At 40.5% G+C, this 20,185-nt stretch overlaps 1 protein-coding gene across 11 annotated transcripts in view; it reads left to right on the forward strand.

Moving 5' to 3' along the window:
- The window catches only part of dmd (dystrophin), a 222,473-nt gene that overhangs the window by 167,555 nt on the left and 34,733 nt on the right, over window positions 1-20,185 (forward strand). For 10 of the 11 annotated variants that reach the window (XM_028010153.1, XM_028010151.1, XM_028010152.1 and 7 more), the window contains 17 exons: window positions 5,804-5,926; window positions 8,239-8,411; window positions 8,600-8,735; window positions 8,938-9,113; window positions 9,207-9,354; window positions 9,780-9,908; window positions 10,297-10,446; window positions 10,536-10,634; window positions 10,953-11,052; window positions 11,746-11,915; window positions 12,054-12,171; window positions 13,628-13,839; window positions 13,952-14,106; window positions 15,014-15,203; window positions 18,347-18,519; window positions 18,645-18,801; window positions 19,262-19,373. In XM_028010153.1, coding sequence (XP_027865954.1) covers window positions 5,804-5,926; window positions 8,239-8,411; window positions 8,600-8,735; window positions 8,938-9,113; window positions 9,207-9,354; window positions 9,780-9,908; window positions 10,297-10,446; window positions 10,536-10,634; window positions 10,953-11,052; window positions 11,746-11,915; window positions 12,054-12,171; window positions 13,628-13,839; window positions 13,952-14,106; window positions 15,014-15,203; window positions 18,347-18,519; window positions 18,645-18,801; window positions 19,262-19,373 — 2,521 coding nt within the window. Of the gene's footprint in view, window positions 1-5,803; window positions 5,927-8,238; window positions 8,412-8,599; window positions 8,736-8,937; window positions 9,114-9,206; window positions 9,355-9,779; window positions 9,909-10,296; window positions 10,447-10,535; window positions 10,635-10,952; window positions 11,053-11,745; window positions 11,916-12,053; window positions 12,172-13,627; window positions 13,840-13,951; window positions 14,107-15,013; window positions 15,204-17,051; window positions 17,370-18,346; window positions 18,520-18,644; window positions 18,802-19,261; window positions 19,374-20,185 lie in introns of those variants that run through there. The other variant, XM_028010161.1, reaches the window with a different exon arrangement.

The raw sequence follows: 20,185 nt of genomic DNA on the forward strand, positions 1-20,185 counted from the left end.
TTACTGATGGATTATTGATATTCAACTTGGTTTGTAATTTACAGCAGTTTGCCTGCAGCCTGCAGACTACAACATTATTTCTAATCTCTATACTGTGGTAAAAAGAAAGCTACAGCCCAACATATTGCTAGATTGTGTTGGTATGCTAGCAAGTCCAGTCACTTAACAATTGCTAATTTTTGATGGCTTATTGGTTGGTTTGTAATTTTCAGCAGTTTTCCAATCTAAACCAGATGTCTGCTGACTGTATAATCATTTTTAGTTATTTTTACTGTGGTAAAAAGGAAGCTACAGCCCAACACATTGCTAGCTTGTGTTACTATGCTAGCAAAACTAATCGGTGAGCAGAACAAATGCTAATACAAGAGTGGCTTATTGGTATTCAACTTGGTTTGTAGTTTTCAGCAGTTTTCCAATCCCTAGATGTCTGTAGACAATGAATGGCTTACATGAAATGAACAGTTGTTCCAAAATTCTGCCATTTATTTAGCCTATGAATCATGTAGCCTCCTTACTCTCTTTTCAACAAAGTTTTACTTTTGCAGGGTATGTAATGACACACAATAAATAAGACATTTTCTGTGTCCTGACCCAGATAGACAATCCTCAAGAATATTGGTGAGCCATAAATAGGATTTGAAGCTTGTCTTACGCAGAAAGAAACGAACAAAGAAGATTAAAGCTTAAAAAGTGTTACTTTCATATAAGGACACTAGAGCCCACAAAAGAGGAGGGGAGAAAAAAAGTGTTGTATAAAGTAAAACAAATACAGTTTCATTATCTCAGTTCTTTGAAAAGCTGGACAGTCTTGAACCAAAGGGAATAAGGCTTTAGCAGCTTTAACAGAAAAATGGGAAAAAACGTCTAATAATCTATACTATACTAATAAGAGGTCATATGAAATACTGCTTGTAATAAAAATTACATCCAATGAAAGTCTTCAGAAAAATATTATCCTAAAATTGATACTAAATTAGAAACAGAGCATTAGTTCTCTCCTTTCAAATAATGAACTTCCAGTTTGCTTTTCTTGTGTTTCTTTGCTGTCATCCTTATTTACGTGTCTTGCGTGTGTCTCAGACGAACACTCGCATGTCTCACTCTCAGTGGTTGCTGTGTCTGGCTTTGTGTCACGCATGCCTGCCTTTCCCTCCACTAATCACGTCACCGGCAGTCCGTTGATCTTCCAGCCACTGAAGATGTATTCTTTTTTGTGAAACACAAACACCCATCCATCCTCCACATGCCCTTCGCCCCACTGGGTGTGGGGGGTTTTTGTACTTGGACTAAAACCCAACTGAATGGGAAGATTCCATGTATTCTCTGAGTTCAGGGTTCCTACACTGCGTGTGGGAAAACTATTTTCCAAGTCTGGACAAGTATGGGAAAGATAACAGAGTTTGGAAATATATTTGTATTCCCAAACTGAGTGTTTCATCTGTTCATGCATCCATCCATCCAGCCATCTTTTTTTTTCCAGCTTCCATTTTTCAAATCTGAGCACTTTAGAAATACCTACCTTTAGTCCAAACTGAACTTGCATATTTACACTCTACAAAAAGACGACAAATTAGCTCACACTGAGGACAAAAGAAAGTAAAAGTATGAAATCTGACTAATGTGTAGGAACCCTGTGAGAAGCACAACAGCATATATTTTCTTACCTAAATGGACTGCTGGAGGACTCTTGGACAGTAACTTTAAAGGACGATCAGTGTGCTTCATTTTAGTTGTTAAGACACTAAGAACTATGTTGAAAATAAGTGTTTCTGATTCTAAACCAGACTCGATGGGAAAAAACGACAAAATATTAGGATTTATAGCAAGCTGAGAAGCAAATGCTAACTTAAATGTGCTTTTTAGCTAACAGTTAACAAGTAGCAGTGTTCACACGGTGCTTACAGCCCACTTTTGTCATCAAAATTGTACCACAAACAGTTTTTAAGTGCTGGCAGGTTTTTAAAACAACTTTTGTAATCAGGAGTTGTTAACCAACCTGACGAGAAGTCTTCTAGTCAAATTCGTCAACACATCAGGGCGACTCTAGAACTTCCTTTCTTACTTCAAAATTAGAGTTTCAAACATAGTGATTACAAGGTGTCGAGGTTAATGTTCACATGTTTCTACGAAGGGCCGAGAAGAACGCTTCACTCGTTAGGAACCGGGGGGTTAGCAATACAACACAGACCTCACTTTGATGAAAAATAGAAAACTTTAGGAGGTTTATTGCAAACTTTTGCAAATAAATGCGACAACTCACACCTGGTTCCATGGCAAGGAACCAGGTGCTAACGATGTGGAAGCTAACAATGTGGAATTCAAACGATGAGAAAATCTTGAGGATGGCTAAAACCGTACTAAGCTAACAAGTCTCCCTAACATTATTAGCTTCTGTTTTCCTTGTCATGTTAGCATGAAACCAGGTGTGAGTTGTCACTTTTATTCGCAACCATGGAACCAGGTGTGACAATTCACACCTGGTGAATTGTGACATGGAAAACAGAAGCTATGTTTTGGGAGACTTGCTAGCTTAGCCATTTTAGCCATCCTCAGAATTTTATCATTGATTGAATTCCAGAGTAAATGTAGGCAGATGGGAGTGGGGGGATGAAAATAGGATAACTGAGGCTTCGGTTACTGATTGGTCCACTTACGACAGTCATCAGAAATGGAGACATGCAACTGCTACAGCAAGATACAAAACCAGCTCTGCCTGGTTTTGTATCGTTTGGACAGCCTTAGAGTCCAAACGTTACTGGTTATTATTGGTTTTACTCATGAAGCACACTCTTCTTTTATTGTCCATTTTCCCACAGTGGTTTTGATGCAAATAAATTCAGTCCAGGTGTGTTTTCAGTCCAAGTTGCCAAAAAAAAAAAAAGCAAAACTGATCGAAGGATGAGTTGGAACCTGAGAGCTGAGATATACTGAGTAAAATTGAGTTTGCTTGCATAAAGATATATCCTGAAGAATGAAATATTATAATTTACTCTCACCATCACCACCTGCTCTGTTCTTTCATCATCACAAACAAGCACACAGTGTCCAAATGCTGTAAGAGAAAAATACTACAAGAAACCATGTTCTAGTGTGCTGCTGGCCTGAATTATTTTGGGCCTTTGGTACTGATCCATAAACACTGGTGCATCGTAAAGAATCAGAATATTGTTGAAGCATTAATTTACTTCATTAATTCGATTTAAAAAGTGAAAGACAAAGTCATTTAAGTGAACTGACTTCTTCAGAATCCATTTCTGGTTCTTGTCTACGTGCTTTTTTTTCACTTCCATTCCATTTTTTCATCCATGTTTAATTGTGCACTGTTTTCCCTTCAACTAAACTTTCCATCATTTGGGGGTTTTCATTGGCTGTAGTAAATATTTGGATGATATTCTAGTTTATTAAGGTGCACCTACAAGTACTAGACGTTTGTGCAACTGTCACAATGATTTCAATCATTTTAAAACTTCATGAAGGGCGAAATTAGCAAAAACTTTGATTTATTTAGACCGAAAACTGAATAACACAACAACAATGATAAAAAAAACTTTTAAAAAGTTAAAGCGTTATTCGTCTTCATCCTTAATTGTTTTCGTTTCAGAGTAGCGTTAGATGTCGATCTAAGTAAATTTTATAATGTGTTTTGATGATAATTTAGGAGTTAAAAGTGAATTTTGAACCATATTGAAACCAAATGTGACAGAACCTTTCAGCAGAAACATGTTCTAGCAAACAGTGAATCTGAGGATGTGAATTATTGTCATTCACTTCACCTCTCAATAAAACCTAGATTACATTTATCTGAGTGATAAAGAATGCTTCATGATTATTTCCTGCATACATTTTATAGCCAGTGTTGTAAAGTAACAATAATGTTCTAGTACAGAAACAGAACCCGTTGTAATAAGAACCATTTTTCTGTAAAACTCTGATTTAACTGCACAGATTACGGTGGCAAGCTAAATCCCACTGAATTTACAGTTGAAACTACAAATTCTACATACATTAAATAAAAAGACACATACACCTTTATTTCTCATGGGCTAAAATTTAATCAGACCAAACGTCTCTTGTTTTGCGTCAGACAGGATTAATTTCCCATTTTCTCTAGAAAATTTGTTTATTACCCGACGGTTTTCTCAAGGCAACTTATTTTTCCAATGGTTTTCTCGATGAGTTAATTTCCTACTTTCTAGAGATAAGTGAATTTTCCATTTTCTTATGGTTCCCTTGAGATAACGAGCCACTTTCATGGCGGTTTTCTTTAGCGAATAAGTTAATCTCAAAGAAAATGGAGATTAACTTGTTATCTTGAGAAATCCATTGGGAAATGAACTCATTATCTTCAGAAAACAAAAGGGAAAAGTATAGACAGTACAGATTTATTCCACAGAAGGTGCTACGTCAAGTATTGTAACAACTATACATTATACTGTACAGTAAAGACATACTTTTTATTGCTTTCATCTTGTACAAATATTTCAGTCTCACTACTTTGATAAAAATCTACACATTTTCTGAGAAACGATTTCTTGCGTGGTTTATTGTTTATTAGCAGTAAGCCAGTAGTGGGTGGAAGTGAATAAATGAGTTTCACTTTTTTCATTTCTTTCTAAAGGACATTCAAGTTTGTTTGTTTGAAAAGCAAATGTATTCTGTTGCAAAAAACCTCGGAAATCAAATTCTTCCCAGTCAAATTCCCCAGTCTGACCGTATCATTTGAAAAACAGACAGAAATAAACACAAATATGGAAAGAAAAAAAAAATCAGTCTCGTTCTTGAAAAGTATGTTTGACGATTGGGACTGATCAGTCTGCTCAGTCTCACATGTTCACAGTCGGCAGCAATCGGTGCGAGGCGGCCGCTAATAACGCCATTAGGAGTGTTTCATCTGGGCCTGATTAAAAAGTCTCCTTAAATTGGAGGGCGACTGCTTGGCCTGCAATGGGAACATAACAATGAGGTGAAATGAACACAGGCGAGTGTTTACATGCCAGTTTCTCTCCACTGTAGCAACAAGCTTTGTGCGTCTTTCTGGGAAGGAAAAAAAAGAATAGAAAAAAGTAGATTTCCATTTTAGTTGTAGTAATTTGAATACGTTAAAGGTCTGATAAACTATATAAAACAGAAAAATGACGACATCTCAATCTAGGGCTTCACATTCAGTTCCGCTAAAAATTCCTTCCTCTTATGATCAGTGGTAGTTTTTGAAATGGGCCATTTGGGCAGTTACCCAGGGCGACAATAGAAATGAGGGGCGCACAAGCACAACTAAAATGAAAAAAAAAAACAATTCTCATTTGTAATATCAACAAGTTTCCTATTGACTTTATTCCTGTGTTTTTGATGGAGAGTGGGTGCCCTCATGTGTTGAGCGTGGTCCCGGCCTGCTTCTGAAAAAGGAAGACAAGTTTTGTTTGAGATAATTTCCTGTATTCTGATTGGCCAGGAAAGATTGCAGAAGGAGGGGCTTGCCCAAAGGGCCAATCATGCGAGCACCACCACTGATTATTACTAAACTTCTAATGTAAGCAATTAAAACATGCATTTTGGTAGCTCCATATGTGATTAAATGTGGACTGAATGAGGCCCCAGATGGGTTTCAAATGAAAATGTTAGCTGCTTGTGAAGTGTTACCTGTCCAGAGAATACCAAACATCACATAACATATTTATCTATTTTTGGAGTCATAACATTTCTGTGCTGTGTGTACTGTTGCCTGCGTGTTTATGTGTCGGTGTGTGTGTGTGTGTGTGTGTGTGTGTGTGTGTGTGTGTGTGTGTGTGTGTGTGTGTGGAATCAGGAGTACCTGACAGAGCTCCAGGCGCTGCTGCGTTCGGTGTCAGAGACGGACTTCAAGCTGAACTCTCCTGAATACTGGCCTGCAGCGTATTATAACCTGCCGCAGCAAGAGCACTGCCTGAAGGTCAGCACTGCCGCCGAGTTGGGGAAAAAAAATCAGCTGCATTTTTCAAAGTATTAACAATGCACATTCTCTTTCTTGTTTTTTTGTTGTTTTTTTTATTAAAGGCATGCATAAAATGCTTCATCTTATCGGATTGTTTTCTTCCATCTACTAAACAGCCTTGGAAAAGTTTTAATCTCCCTTTGGATCTTTTAAAAAATAAATGCATATTTGTTTCAGACTAGAGATCAAGTCAAAAAGATTCAGCGGTTTCAACAAACAGTTTTTGCATGTCAGCACTCCACTGTTTTATTTTCTCTCCAAGTATATTTTAGGAGGTTTAAAAACATTTTTAAGAAAACATTTTCTTTAAAATTAACCTTTTTAAGTAAAAACACGTATTTGTAATATTTGTATATGTGTTCCAACATAGCCCTGAGATCCTAGAATAGCATACTTATTGTCTATAGCAGTGAAATAACATAACATTTCTAACATATTTTGAGGTTATATATCAAAATTCGGAAATATTTTAGATATACATCTACTAATACTTTTCTAACCCGCCACAAAAATGGGATTTGTTTTATCTGTTTTTCATTTGACCTAGCGATAAGAGTCTATTTTCTGCTACATAGTTTTCACAATGACTCTTTGTTGCTTTTTGCGATATCATATCTCATCTGTAACAGCGCACTGTATTGTTCAAAGTCAACACATTCGATTTTAACATTGTCCTTTTGGCTTACCACAAAAAGGCTGATTCTGCTTAAGAAATTTAAAAAAAGATGCTTTTGTAAATGTTTAATTCAATCATGTCCGCGATGTATCCACTCATTTATTCTTTCATGCTCACTTCTAGATACTGATTTTGAGTCCAACATATTTTGGGGCCAAATAAAAACATTAAATTGGCAACAATATAGCCAATTCGATCATTATAAAGCAGAAATCTTGCACATCTGGAAAATAAGCTTTGAAATTCAGATCCTAATTGATGATTTTTGTACATGTGCATGGGTGCATTTGTCATTTTTCCTCTTAATCACGCCGAAGTTCAGATCTTGTCAAAATACAATACATTGTTTTCTGCCTCTCAACCTGCCTGCAACCTCAAGGCAAGCATTCTCTCAACCTTAAGTCATATTTAAGGATTTTTTTTATTTACTAGATTGAAGCTTAGACCGTCAAGTTTCTTTTTTCAAGATTTTATTGGCTCTAGTGGCCTTTATTTGATAGTTAATTGACAGGAAAGTGGATAATGAAAGAAGGGGAAGACATGCGGCAAAGGTCGCCAGGCTGGGAATCGAACCTGTGACGGCCGCGTCAAGAACTAAGGCCTCCATATGTGGGTTGTGCTTAACCCCTGAACCACCACAGCACACCTGACTGTCAGGCCCCCAATGTTATCAGACCCAGCCAATCCCAGACCACCTGGGGCTAACATGGCTAAATATGTAGCATCACACCCTAAGCACCAAACCCTGAACCCGAACCTGAACCTGGCCTGTTGAAGCAACGTCACAATAAATGAGTGAAGAAAATATGTTTTTATTTCTGCAGTGAATGCCAACAATAAAAAAAATGGCATAGAAAGAGAATCCATTTGCCTCATATAACTTTGTGCATACATTTGTCCTTCAAATAAATCGTATATGGAAGTATTTCAGGTCTAGTCAAATTCTTAACTCTAGAAATTCTCCATTTCTCACTTTGGTGCTTCTGGGAGGAGAGTGAAAGTGTGAACAGTTCCTGCTGTGGGAGTGTGAAGTCCTTGAGGTAGCTCTCCTGTGAACTCTGTGCTTGTAGAGGCCATGCAGAAAGATTTCAATGATGCTCTCATTACACAGCCACGGTGTTGCTAAACCACACGGTAACGCACCTTTGCCACGTTACCTCTTTTTTTTTGAGAATTTAAAAATCAACTAAAATTTTGAAGATTGTTGTGACAGAAGAGATTACAAAACTGAATATTTGGGGTATAGTCTGGTTTAACTTAAGCTAAACAGCAAATGATTTTCTTCTCCTTGCCCATTGAGACCAGGGCTGAAATTGTAGGAAATATTAAAAAAAAATATATTGGCACAGACAATGGACGCACGTTTTAATATGTGGAAGCCTTAATTCTTGTTTTTTTTAAACTATAGTTTTATTTACCTGGACTGTGATACAAGACATGACTGATTTTTTTATGTTATCCTCAAAGGCTGCCAAAAACATCAGGTTTTCACTATAAACAGATATTCTTTGAATGCTTAATACCCTTATTTGTCCGTTCGCTTTAGTTTTCCTAATCCTGAACAATTGTCTTTTGTGCACTTCCTCGCATGCAGGACGTAAAGGAGAACATAGACAAGCTGCACGGCCCAGTGGAAGGAGCGCTGGCCCGGAGAGAAGAGATGGTGATGCGTTCTCGACCTTTGGAAGGTCACAGGGTTCAGGAGACTGCTTCCCTACTCAACAACAACTGGGACAAACTAAACAAGCTCTACAAAGACAGACTGAAGTAAAAGAATTCGAGAGAAATATTCAGAAGATTTCTTTACATTTTGGTTGTTCTGGTCCTAGAAGCTACAAAATCATAAGACAGCTTTGGGATTTCTTTTACGTCTCAGGGTCTTAAACCATTTAGCTGACTGATTTTTGTACTCATTGTTTGCCACATATAGAAATATCTGATCTGTCTTTGTCAAGGCGTTGGAAGGACTGTAACTCCAAGTGGCAGAGGCTTGTTTTGGACCAGAAGGAAGTGGAGGAATGGCTGAGCAATGCCGAGAGCACTTTGAAACTGTCTGAGAGTGAGCCAGCAGCATACAGACAGCAACTCAGGGTAACACCCAATCCTCCTCTTCCCTATTTGTCAATTACATCAAAACATGAACATATTAAGATGTACCTCTACAGGACAACAATGTATTTTAATATTGAGAACCCTTTCTGTCCGGATGAAACCTATGAAGACAATATTACCCCTGAAGACCTGTCCGTGTGCAAATGGTGAGGCAGGTGTGTGTGTGTGTATGTCTGTACAGGACCTGGTGGACGACATACCTCACCAGGAGGTGGTGTTGGGCAGAGTGAACTCTGCAGGAGAAGACATCAGCCAGATGAGCACACCAGATGATGCCTTACGCCTCCGATCGCAGCTTAAACTACTCAACACTCGCTGGGCCAACATCTGCCAGGAGCTCAGGGAGCGTAAGAGGAGGTGGGCGGGCCCCCATCCAACCTCACAGCTGTGATTTGACAATCACCATGTCCAACAATGTGCCACTACTAAGAGGAGAGCTTGTATCTGCAGGTCTGCCGAGGCGCGAACGGCTGCCGCAGAGTTTGAGGAGGACATGGGCTCGATGCTGGGCTGGCTGGATAAAGCGGAGGGTGTGCTGGCCATCCCTCTGCACCCCCCAGAACCACAGCACATCAGAGACACTTTGAGCAAAGTCCAGGTACAGTGGGAAAAAAAATATGGGGATGATATAAAGAATGATTAGTTGCTCCCTTGTTTGAAGGTTATTATGGTCAAAAAAGCTTTAGCCCTTTTTAAGAGATGGAATCATTTATACTTCACAAGTTTTTACCCTGTGCGGGTTGCACTGACCCTGCATGCGCTTTTAAGAGGATTTTTTGTGTCGATGGTTTTGGGAACTGACTGTCTGATGGGACAACCCCCAAATCCCCATCTCAATTCCCCGCTTTCCGCTTTTCAAAGTCCAACTGGCAGTGGAAACCCTCTTTTATAGTGCACTGACACACACCACACTGTTCAGTAGAATGAGGCATGAATCTCTATTGCCTGGCAGAGGCTAAGTTTCTGCCCATTAGGAGCTGCCAAAGTCACATGAAATGAATATTTTCATGTTATCTGTCTAAGACACGTGTGGAGGAGCTTCCCGCGAAGAAGTCGGCAGTGGAGAATCTGAACGCCAAGCAGAAGATGCTAACCCTTCTTCCTGCTGACAAGCACAAAGACATCAGGGGAATCAACATTCGCTGGGCTCAGGTAAGCAACTATCACTACTGATATTACTGAGCTGTGGGGATGTGGAATTACAAACCATTGAAGGTGGCATGAATTTACCATCAGTTCAATTCAAAATACTAAATGTTGTGTGATCATTTGTTGTATGATCGTCATTCTAATGACTCAATTTCCAGGCAGCATAGACAATAATCCATACCGGATGACACCTTCAGTTGCTGTCGGCATATGCTAATCCACTTCACTTGCTTTTGCCACCCCTCTATAAACCAGGCAGAGACGTTGGAGTAGGGGATGTAAGCCTTGCTAATTTTGATCAATGGAAGAGACGGTTTTAACTCCACTACCAAGCTTGCGCTTCTACTTTTATTAAAAGGGGTTGTACTTTTTCTTTATTTCTTTCCTTTAGGTGTCTAGGGCTCTGCCTGAGCGTCAGCTGGAGATCGAGGGTCTGCTGAAGGAGCTTTTGAAGCTCCAAGGTGAGCTGGACGACCTGTCAGGCTGGGCGTCGAGCACGAGAGCCAAGCTGGAGCAGAGCACCCAGGAACCACCACCCAGAGTACAGCAACTTTTGTTTTCTTACTCATATTAACCGTATATCTACTTTTCTTATTTAAACAACAAATACTAAAGAGTTGTGTCTAACAGCTAATTGAGGACGTTCAGCAGAAGAAGCCAGAAGTGGAGTTTGTTTTGGAGCGAGCCAGTCAGATGTATAAGGAGACTCCTCCAGGACGGCTGGAGAAGGTGAGCGACAGCTATACTTCAACTACGCACTGACGTTCTCACAACGCGCTTCATCTCTGTAAAGACGATGTGAAGAAAAGTCTTTTGTTCCAACATCACGTTCACGTCTTTCATCTCACCACCAGGTTTTCTTCAAAGATTTCATCACATTTTAGATCACCGTCTTCATTAATATAGGTCTCAGATCAAAGACACGCTCTCCTGCTGAACTAACTAAAACTCTTTTGATTGCATTTGTACAAGCTGACCTTGAACCCTTTGTTAGCCGAGACGCGAGTTGTGTGTGTGTGTGTGTTTTTTATGTGTTGATGACGGCAGGGGAAACACATGAAGCTAAGGGAGGACTGGACGGTGATCCTGGAGCTACTGCAGCAGCACAAAGAAAGGATGGCTGCTCTTCTCGTCTCCGAAAAAACCCGTAAGTTTTCTTTTGCAGAAACATCGTAACACTTCATACACAATCATCACCAGAAAAACATCTGAAGCAAGAAAAGATGCTAATGAGGCAACTAAATATGAAGGCAGAACTGTTTTTGTCTTTATTTAGTGGTGGGTTGTAGTGAAGCACAAGTAATTTATTGTGGTACTTAAGTACATTTTCACATATCTGTACTTAAAGAGGCAGTATCATGTAAAATCAACTTTTTTGAGTTTTGTTATAATGTTATTTCCTAATCAAAAACAGACCTGGAGTGTTGCCTAGATTTTTTAATACATGTTTGAGAAATCCTTTAATCTTCCATGGCAACCACTCAGCTGTACAAAACGTTGAATTGGGGGATTTTTTTAAAAAAAATTTCTTTAATTTGTGTTTTGTTCTCAGACTAATTGGATGTATAGGATGTGAGAGAGAATTTTCAAAACATAAAACATTTTTATAGTTTAGTTTGTCCCTACTATGTAGAAAGCTATCACAAGTCATAATTAATAACAGGGGTAAATAATGTATAATATTGAATTGAAACTGTCTTTTTTTATTTGTTCATTTGTCTTGTTTTTATCTCCAAACTGTAACGCTGGAAACGATTTGGAGGCTTATCTTGAAAATGTTTGGAAAGTTTCTGGAATTTGCCATTTTCTAGAACTCTTTCTAATGTCGTGTGCTTCCCAGACGAAGGCCTGACAGGAAGTTCCCAGCCTGAATCTGCCGTGCTCCAGCAGTTCAACAAATCCTATGCTGAGCTCACCGATTGGCTGAAGATGCTGGATAACATGGTGCAAAACAAGCAGGTGGTGGTCGCTGACCTGGACGACATCAATGAAAACATAAACCAGCTCAAGGTGACGATCTTAGCGCAGCTCAAACATAAACTGTGATCAAGCTAAGTGATGTAGCATCGACATGTGTGCACGACTTGGGCTTTGAAGAATAACAACATTGCATGGATGGGAAGTTGAGTGTGCATTGCTTGCGTTCAGGGATCTCTACAGGAACTCGACAAGCGGCGCCCCCTCCTGGAGAAACAAGTAACGGCAGCTCAGAACCTGAAGAACAAGACCAGCAACCAGGACACGCGCAATGCCATCACAGAACGCAGTAAGCCACACGCATCCTCACAAAGCTGCGTTTCCATTACAAATACAGTGAACCCTCGTTTTCGTGGGGGTTACGTTCCAAAAAGAACCCGTGAAGTAGTTCCCTTTATTGTTTTTACAATTATTATACAATGAAATACTCCATAATACATCAAAACCAAAGAACAAAACCTTTTTGCAGGCCCAAGCATTTGTTTAACAAATAAAAGTACTGTATAAACGTTTTTTGTTTTGTTTTGGTTTTTTTTTACAAATAACTACTGTACTGTAAAATAATAATTGTAATCATCAATACGAACTGAAGGCTTCAAATTGCGGAGATCAACACTGCCCCACCGCGACCCGAGTCATTGGATTAGAAAATGAAAAATGATTATGAAAAAAAATACAAAGTACAGTAGGACAAATAGTGACTCACGTGTATTTCACTGCTCTTCTGACTGAGCCGCTGCATCCTGACTTTGTTTTGCTTTGTTTTTTTCTTCTAAAGCCAGCGGTGCAGGTGTGTTTTTTCGAGAGAAGAACATAGTTATCTATAGCTGTTGTTGCTCTTTTTTCTTATGGGCAAAAAGATTCTTGAAATTGGCAAGCTGTTTTACATACGTGTACATATCAAACCGCAAAGTTATTGACACACAGGTAGAGAAGAAGCAGAGAGACTGTTAAGCCAATCAGAATCAGAACACAATGCACGATGCAAATCCGTGAAGCAGCGAGACCGTGAAAGGTGAACCACGATACAGCAAGGGTTCACTGTGTACACAAAACGTGTGTTACATATATTCTGATCATTTAAAAAAAACACAATTTCGAATTGTGGTTTTTCCAATAAATAAGAAATGCGATTAAAATCACACATGAAGTTATTAAAGAAACATGCCGCTGTCCTGTTGTCATCTTTTTCATGGCTTGTGCCAGTGGCAACATCCAGTTGCGAAAAAACTGTCTCCTTTGCAGTTTTGTGAAATAAACTATATGGTCACCTTGAAAGGCACCCTATCCTAGTGCCAAAACGTTTCAGCGAAATACGTCAATTTTTTAAGAATTAAAGTGTTTAATCTCCCGTGGCAACCATTCAGCTGTGCAAAACGTTTGGTGAAACTGGGCGTTGCCTTTCTAGGACTAAGCTCATTCTCAGAACTGCAGCTTCCATGTCTCACAGAGCAGCCCTGCCCCACTCAGCTCCTTCAGACTAGCCAGTAGCAATTAGCAAACATCTCATTATATGAGCTACTTCTGAGGAATTTGCCAGTAAAAACGTTGTTAAAGGTTCAAAAGAGGAGCAGTGATCAATTTTTAAGGCATTATATTATGAAGTCAAACATCTTTTAAGTCATATTTGATGTATATGGTATTTTTATAACAACTGGAGACAATATAGCTACTTGACTGTGCTATGAAATGTATGTACCTATGTACCTGGAAAACACGCAATTTTGTTTTTTCCTCCTCCACAGTCGACAAGCTTCAGACCCACTGGGAAGACTCTCAGACCAAACTCTCTGACAGGCTCAAGCAAATCCTCAACATGCTGCAGGACTCCACAAACTGGCTGGACGCAAAGCGGGAGGTGGACTACCTCATCAAACAGGCCAGTGGGAGGCTGGAATCATGGCAGGAGATCACGTACACAGCGGACGCGCTGAAGAAGCAACACGCAGATCTGAGGGTGGGCACTGGAGATCCGTCTGCACGGCTGCATGAATGTCAGACGATTGGCACAACCAGATCTGTTGGCATCGACAACGAGAACGAGCCCTTTTGTTTCCGTTCCCCTGCAGGTCTTCATGAAGGACCTGAAGCAGTGGCAGGGACAGGTGGCCGAAACCAACGCGCTGGCCAACAAGCTGCTGACGCTGTACGCCAACGACGACACGCACAAGGTCACCCAGGTCAATGACAACATGCTGGCGACATGGGCTCACATCAGCAAACGGTAACCGCACACTCGTTCTTCGTTCGGGAATACAAGTCGCATTAGTCAAAAAATATGGCCTAAAACGGGAACAAAAAAAACACATGTAAGTTGCTCCTGACTATAAGATGCAGGCCAATCAAACTGTGAACAAAATAGTGACTTATAGTCTGGAAAATGCTGCACTTTATTTGGTTATGAGAAGACTCAATTGGCAGACGGCTTGTTACATGGAAGGTCCTGTCTTCTGAGTGTCTTGGTGTCTTAACACACACGTGTGGCAGAAATGACAGTAGATCACTGGAAGAGCAAACATTCAGAATGAGTACCAGTCTTACTTTTAGTTATGAACCTCTAATGCTACGTAATACCCAGTTTCTTTGCTAGCAGGGAAAAGAGATGACTTTTCTTCTCCAGTCTTTGTCCAGTCGGTTGGTTTCTTTTTGTGGTCTGAATAAGGAACGTGTTTGTAAAAATGAACTAGAGAAACTGGCTGGACTTCTGCAGGAAAACTTTTGTTTATGGAGCTTTAAGAGGAACTGAAGGCTTTTAGTTGCTTAGGACTCTCCCACTCTTCATCCGAGGCGGAAAAGGCATTTCTGCATAAAACACGGTAACAAGTTTCTGACCAATCACGCAACATTTCACACACAGTTCTGTTGGGATAGTTCAATCGGGCCCTGGTGTCGAGAAATACCAAATGACGCAATTTTTGTCACTCGTTTACGTCAATGAGACAATTTCAACACCTCGAATGAAAAAAAACATTTGTTATTCAGAATATTACTGTGCATCTATTAATTCATGAAAATCTAAAATAATTGGTGAAAGTGCTGTGCGACCAGGGTTCATTTCAGTTCATCTTGATAATAAAGCCTGAGTTGGAGGCAAGTCCTCGGTTTCCCTCATCTCTCTCGCACGTCTTCAGAGTTTCAGACCGGGAGGCGGCTGTGGAAGCCGGCCTGAAGCTGCTCCACCAGTTCTACCTGGACCTGGAGAAGTTCCTGAGCTGGCTGACGGAGGCGGAGACCACCTGCAATGTTTTAATAGATGCCACCAACAAGGAGAGGCTGCAAGATCAGCCTGAGGCGGCCAAGAGGCTGCTGGCCCAGTGGAAGGTAGGACACGGTTTAACACACAGATCCTCTTCATTAAGGCGTGTAATCCGGCTCGTTTGAGGTGTAACTGCATGACCTGGTTATTTACCTTGGACAGAAAGTGCTGAATCTTAACAGGGAGCTCAGAAAAAAAAACTAAATTAGTTTCAACTCTCCTGCCATCACAGTTCTTGTTTGATTCGTCCTCCCTTCCCTCACCAGGTACCAGTGGAACAGGATTATCCATGTTTCTGACTCCACCTGTCAGCCGTCATTAGACGATGACTGATTCCCTTATGCTTTCTCGCTCGCCGAGTCGGGATATTAATGCAACAGATTTTCTGTGTTTATATATAAAAACTGGCCCTGCATGAATAATGGAGGAGCACTCAGCTTTGGAGCTGTGTGGGCAGAGAGTAAATTGTTTTCACAAGGACAGCATGGCATAAGGGCAGAGCGGGTTTAGCAGAGAGACTTTCTTCTGCATCTTTCCTCATTTCATTTCAATTTTTTTTTCTACATTCAGAGAGGCATTGAGCTCATATTCATACAGAGTGATAGATTTTTAATGTTTATGTCTGCCTGTTTTAACAATTATGGCTCACGGCAGATGAAAACCCTAATTCTGTTTCTCAGGAATGTTGAAATATTAAGTATATTATTTGGGCCGACATTTTTATTACAAGCAGAGTTGGCCTCCCGAAAAGTATGTCCATCTTTTCAGACAAAAGTTGTTTTTGGTGTTTACCACATCACTTGTGTGATGCAAAACGGAAAAAAAGGTGTCTCCGTTGCAGTTTTGCAAAAATCATCCATTTCGTTCCAGCCAAAAAAACCACCTCTTCCGTGCTTTTTCAGTTCAGCAAGTTTATTTTTGCCATTTCAATTTGCAGTTTCACGGTCAATGCAAATGCAGCTATTCAAACAAAACTTTTTTGACAATTTTTGCACAAATTTCACAATAAATTTGCTCGACGATAAGCTGTCCCAGAGATCGTCGCGATAAACAATATTATTGTGACATCACTGTTCAGACTGCAGAAAACAATCTGATGCATACCCGAATTAGTACCACACAGGCAAAAGATTTGTTTTTCCTTTTTCTTTTACGGGGGTAAAAAGATCAGAATTGCGTCGTTCAGGCCTCGGGGAGAAAGTCGTCTGTAGGTCGCATGAGGCCATTTGAAGGTGAAAGTTGTGGAGAATCACCAAGCCAAGATCTAATCAACATTCTGTAGCGAGACTTTCAACTTTCCTTCACACTCCCGCCTTTTTAGATCTACAGTGTTTTTAATCGAGCTCACTTCAGTTTTTGTAAAGCTGACATCAAACGCCATCCCAGGACATAACGTCCTCCCAGCTTAGTCCAGTGTTTGATTAACAAGTCGAGCAAAAATATAAAAAAATAAAATAAAAAAAAATGAAAACACTTGCACAATTCCCTCCTCTGCTTGGAATGACAACAATGCTGATACGGCAGCATGAAGAGATCTCATTGGCCTCTCCCGGTCTGGCGGACATATGGAAAAATGCCCCCCACTGCATTGTGGGTGTTGAATGGTGGCCTCTGTCTGTGGCGAGGACACACTCTGACCCTCATCCTGCTCCCACACGCTCTTTTTGTCCAAGCTCGGACACACTCTCATGTTGGAAACGGAAATGGAAACAAATTTCAGCTTTTATTCCCTCTTCTCACACACACACACACACACACACACACACACACACACACATGCGTTATGAGTTGTGTCAGTCCAACAGGCAGTGCTGTGTGCAGCGCCGAGATAGTCTTCTGTGTCCAATTATTATGGCAGCTGTAGCATCCAGAGGAGTGCGCACACTCTCTCCGGGGCGACAACGCCACACGCAGATAAGGTTTAATTGGAAAACGAGCTCGCTCATCGTTTTCCTCTTGCTTTCATGTCCTCTTTGCCTCTTTCTTCCTCCTATCTCTTCCTCGCCCCCTCTTGTGTTTCCACCAACGTACCCGGCCCAACTTTGTCTCCTCGCCCTCCCCGTCCTCTCGTCTCCAGTATCTGCCTCGCGTTTTAAACAGAGGGCATTTCTGTGCGGCCGCGTGGGGACCTCGTTCGAACAGAACAGAGGAAAAACATGGCGCTTCCTCTGCGACTTAGCGTCTAGTTTCTTCTTTGGAGGATGCTGCGTAGGAAGGTCTACCAAGTTCAGGTTGGAACATAAAATTCAAGCTTCGTTCTTTTGTAAAGCGGAAAAATATCATGTCATGAGTTTTGTCGTTAAAGTTCAGATGGATAAAGAGCTTCTTTGTTTCAACGATGATCGTTGAACCCGTTGGATTCATGTGAAACTCTTCTCTTGTCATATTCATTCTGACCTAATCTTTGATTAAAGACGCAGTGTTTTATGCTTTCCAGCCACAGAGTATCATTTTACAGCACCGTCAAATAATTATGTCAGCTTCAGTGAAAGAAATTTGGCTTTGGAAGAAATTGGGCATTTGTGTCCTTAAGAAACTCCTGTTCTTTCTGAAACTCCGCCTCCAGGAAGTCATCAAAACACGGCTCCTCTATTAACCCTTTAACAACATTTTTACCAGCGTTGCACTGAGAAGTAGCTCCTATAATGAGGTCAGCAGTTCCACCAGGTGTTTGCTAATTGCTTCTGGCTAGTCTGAAGGAGCTGAGTACTCAGTTCCCCGAGACATTTTAATTACTTTGATTCTTTCTTGCAAGCTTGAGAAATGCATTCATCTCCATGGCAACCATTCAGCTGTGCAAAATACCTGGGTACACCAAAGTGCAGCCCTCCTCCATTCAGCTCCTTCAGACTAGCCAGTAGCAATTAGCAAACACCGGGTGGAACTGCTGAGCTCATTGTAGGAGCTACTTCTCAGTGCAACGCTGGTAAAAATGTTGTTAAAAAGTTAATAGAGGAGCCGTGTTGTGATGACTTCCTGGAGGCGGAGTCTCAGAAAGAACAGGAGTTTCTTAAAGAGACAGGTCCAATGTCAAGGCATTAAAATTACAAAGCTAAATTTCTCTCAAGTCATATTTGATATACAGTACAGACCAAAAGTTTGGACACACTTTCTCATTGAATTCAATGAGAAAGTGTGTCCAAACTTTTGGTCTGTACTGTATATATAGCATTTTTATAACAAGTCCTGTCTCTTTGTGTTAAACTAGGAGCTCCAGGCAGAGGTGGACAGCCATGAAGAGCTGTATCACTCCCTGGATGAGAATGGCCAGAGGATCCTGACCTCTCTGAGGGACCCTGAGGACCGGGTTGTGCTCCAGAGACGTCTGGACAACATGAGGCAGCGCTGGAACGACCTGCGCAGCAAGACTCTCAGCATGAGGTGAGACACACCTGGACTACAGACGGTCCAAAGAGGGAGAAATGGTTCAATTTGGATCCAGATGATTTAAAAAAAAAAAAAAAAAAAAACAAGGTGGGAGGGAAAAGCTTGTGCTTGTTTGGTAGGTCACAGCTGGACTCCGACATGGCTCCCTGGAAGAGGCTCCACATGTCACTGCAGGAGCTGCTGAACTGGCTAAGGCTCAAGAGTCAGCAGCTAGAGCAGGAGAAGCCTGTAGGGGGCGACGTTCCCGCCGTGCAGACCCAGCTGGATACCCACAGAGTAAGGGGGAAACATGACACAAGTTTATGTCTTAATAAGGAAATATGTGATGTTTTTTTCTGGTGTAAAATTGTTTTAATTTGACTTTATATGGATTAAAACATAAAATTGCTGTGTTTAGAGACAATAATAAAAGCCTAAAATGAGAAGAATCAGACTGGAAGAATCCATGACCTCCTGAAACTCACACTAGCATCATAATTTAGTATCTATATGCAGGGTTTGCCACCAAACAACACAAAAAAGAAAATAAGTAAAGAGTAAATATAATATCCTGTCATGGTAAATGGTAAAAACAGCCAATGAAATCGAAGAAAACCTACAGTGTAGCTGACACTCGGTTCCAAGCATCGTTTGTTCTGAGATCAGAGATAAGTGGAATGAAAGCTACCTCTGGTGTAAGTAGATAAGAGACTTGAACATGTGTGTGTGTGTGTGTGTGTGTGCGTGTGTGTCCCAGGGGTTCAAAATGGAGCTCAGAGCCAAGGATCCGGTGGTGACCAAGGCTCTTGATGATGCGGGATTCTTCCTGTCCGAACTCCCTAGAGAGTCACCATCACCTGAACTGAGAGGTAAAACACACACACACACACACACACACACACCCACGCACACACACACACACACACACACGCACTCAAACTTCATTTATGTCTAAAACAGATTCGCTGACATAAATAACGCATTTATTTCTGCTTTATAATGTTTTTTGTTTTGAGATTGTTACGTCAAAGAACCATTCATCAGTTACAGATCCTTGAGAAAGTATTCTTAGCCCTTAACTTTCTACATTGTGTCAAGTTATAACCACAAACTTCAGTGTTATTTAGTGGGATTTTCTGTGTTCCCATCAAACACTAGTAAATTGCAATGTGGGTCAATACAATACAACCTCACTTAACTGCAATTACAGCCACTAATCATTCCAGGTATGTCTACACCAGGCTTCCATATCTACAGACAGAAATTGTTGTTCATATACACATGCACGGAGAGCATCTGTGATCTCTCAAGTGTTACCACACATTCTCAGTTGGCATTACGTAGATATGGACTTTGATTAGGCCATGTTAAGACATGAATATGCTTTCATCCATTGATTTGTAGCACTGGTTCAAATATTTTTTTATATAAGACATTTATTTATTTATTTGGTTATTTTATTCATTTACAGTTTAAGATGAGCATGATATATGTTGACTTTAACAAACGTTTTGACTGAAAATAGTCTAGCCCTTTTCTCAAAGGTCAGTTAACTATACGTTGAGTAACCAAGCAACATAGGAAGTCTTCATGAAAATGTTATTTACTACATTGTTTAATCATGAATTAAACTGATTTTCCACGTTTTAGGTTCAGTTTCACACACCCTGTATACTACCCG

This window comes from Xiphophorus couchianus, chromosome 24 (assembly GCF_001444195.1).
Source record: "Xiphophorus couchianus chromosome 24, X_couchianus-1.0, whole genome shotgun sequence".
Lineage (NCBI taxonomy): Eukaryota > Metazoa > Chordata > Actinopteri > Cyprinodontiformes > Poeciliidae > Xiphophorus > Xiphophorus couchianus.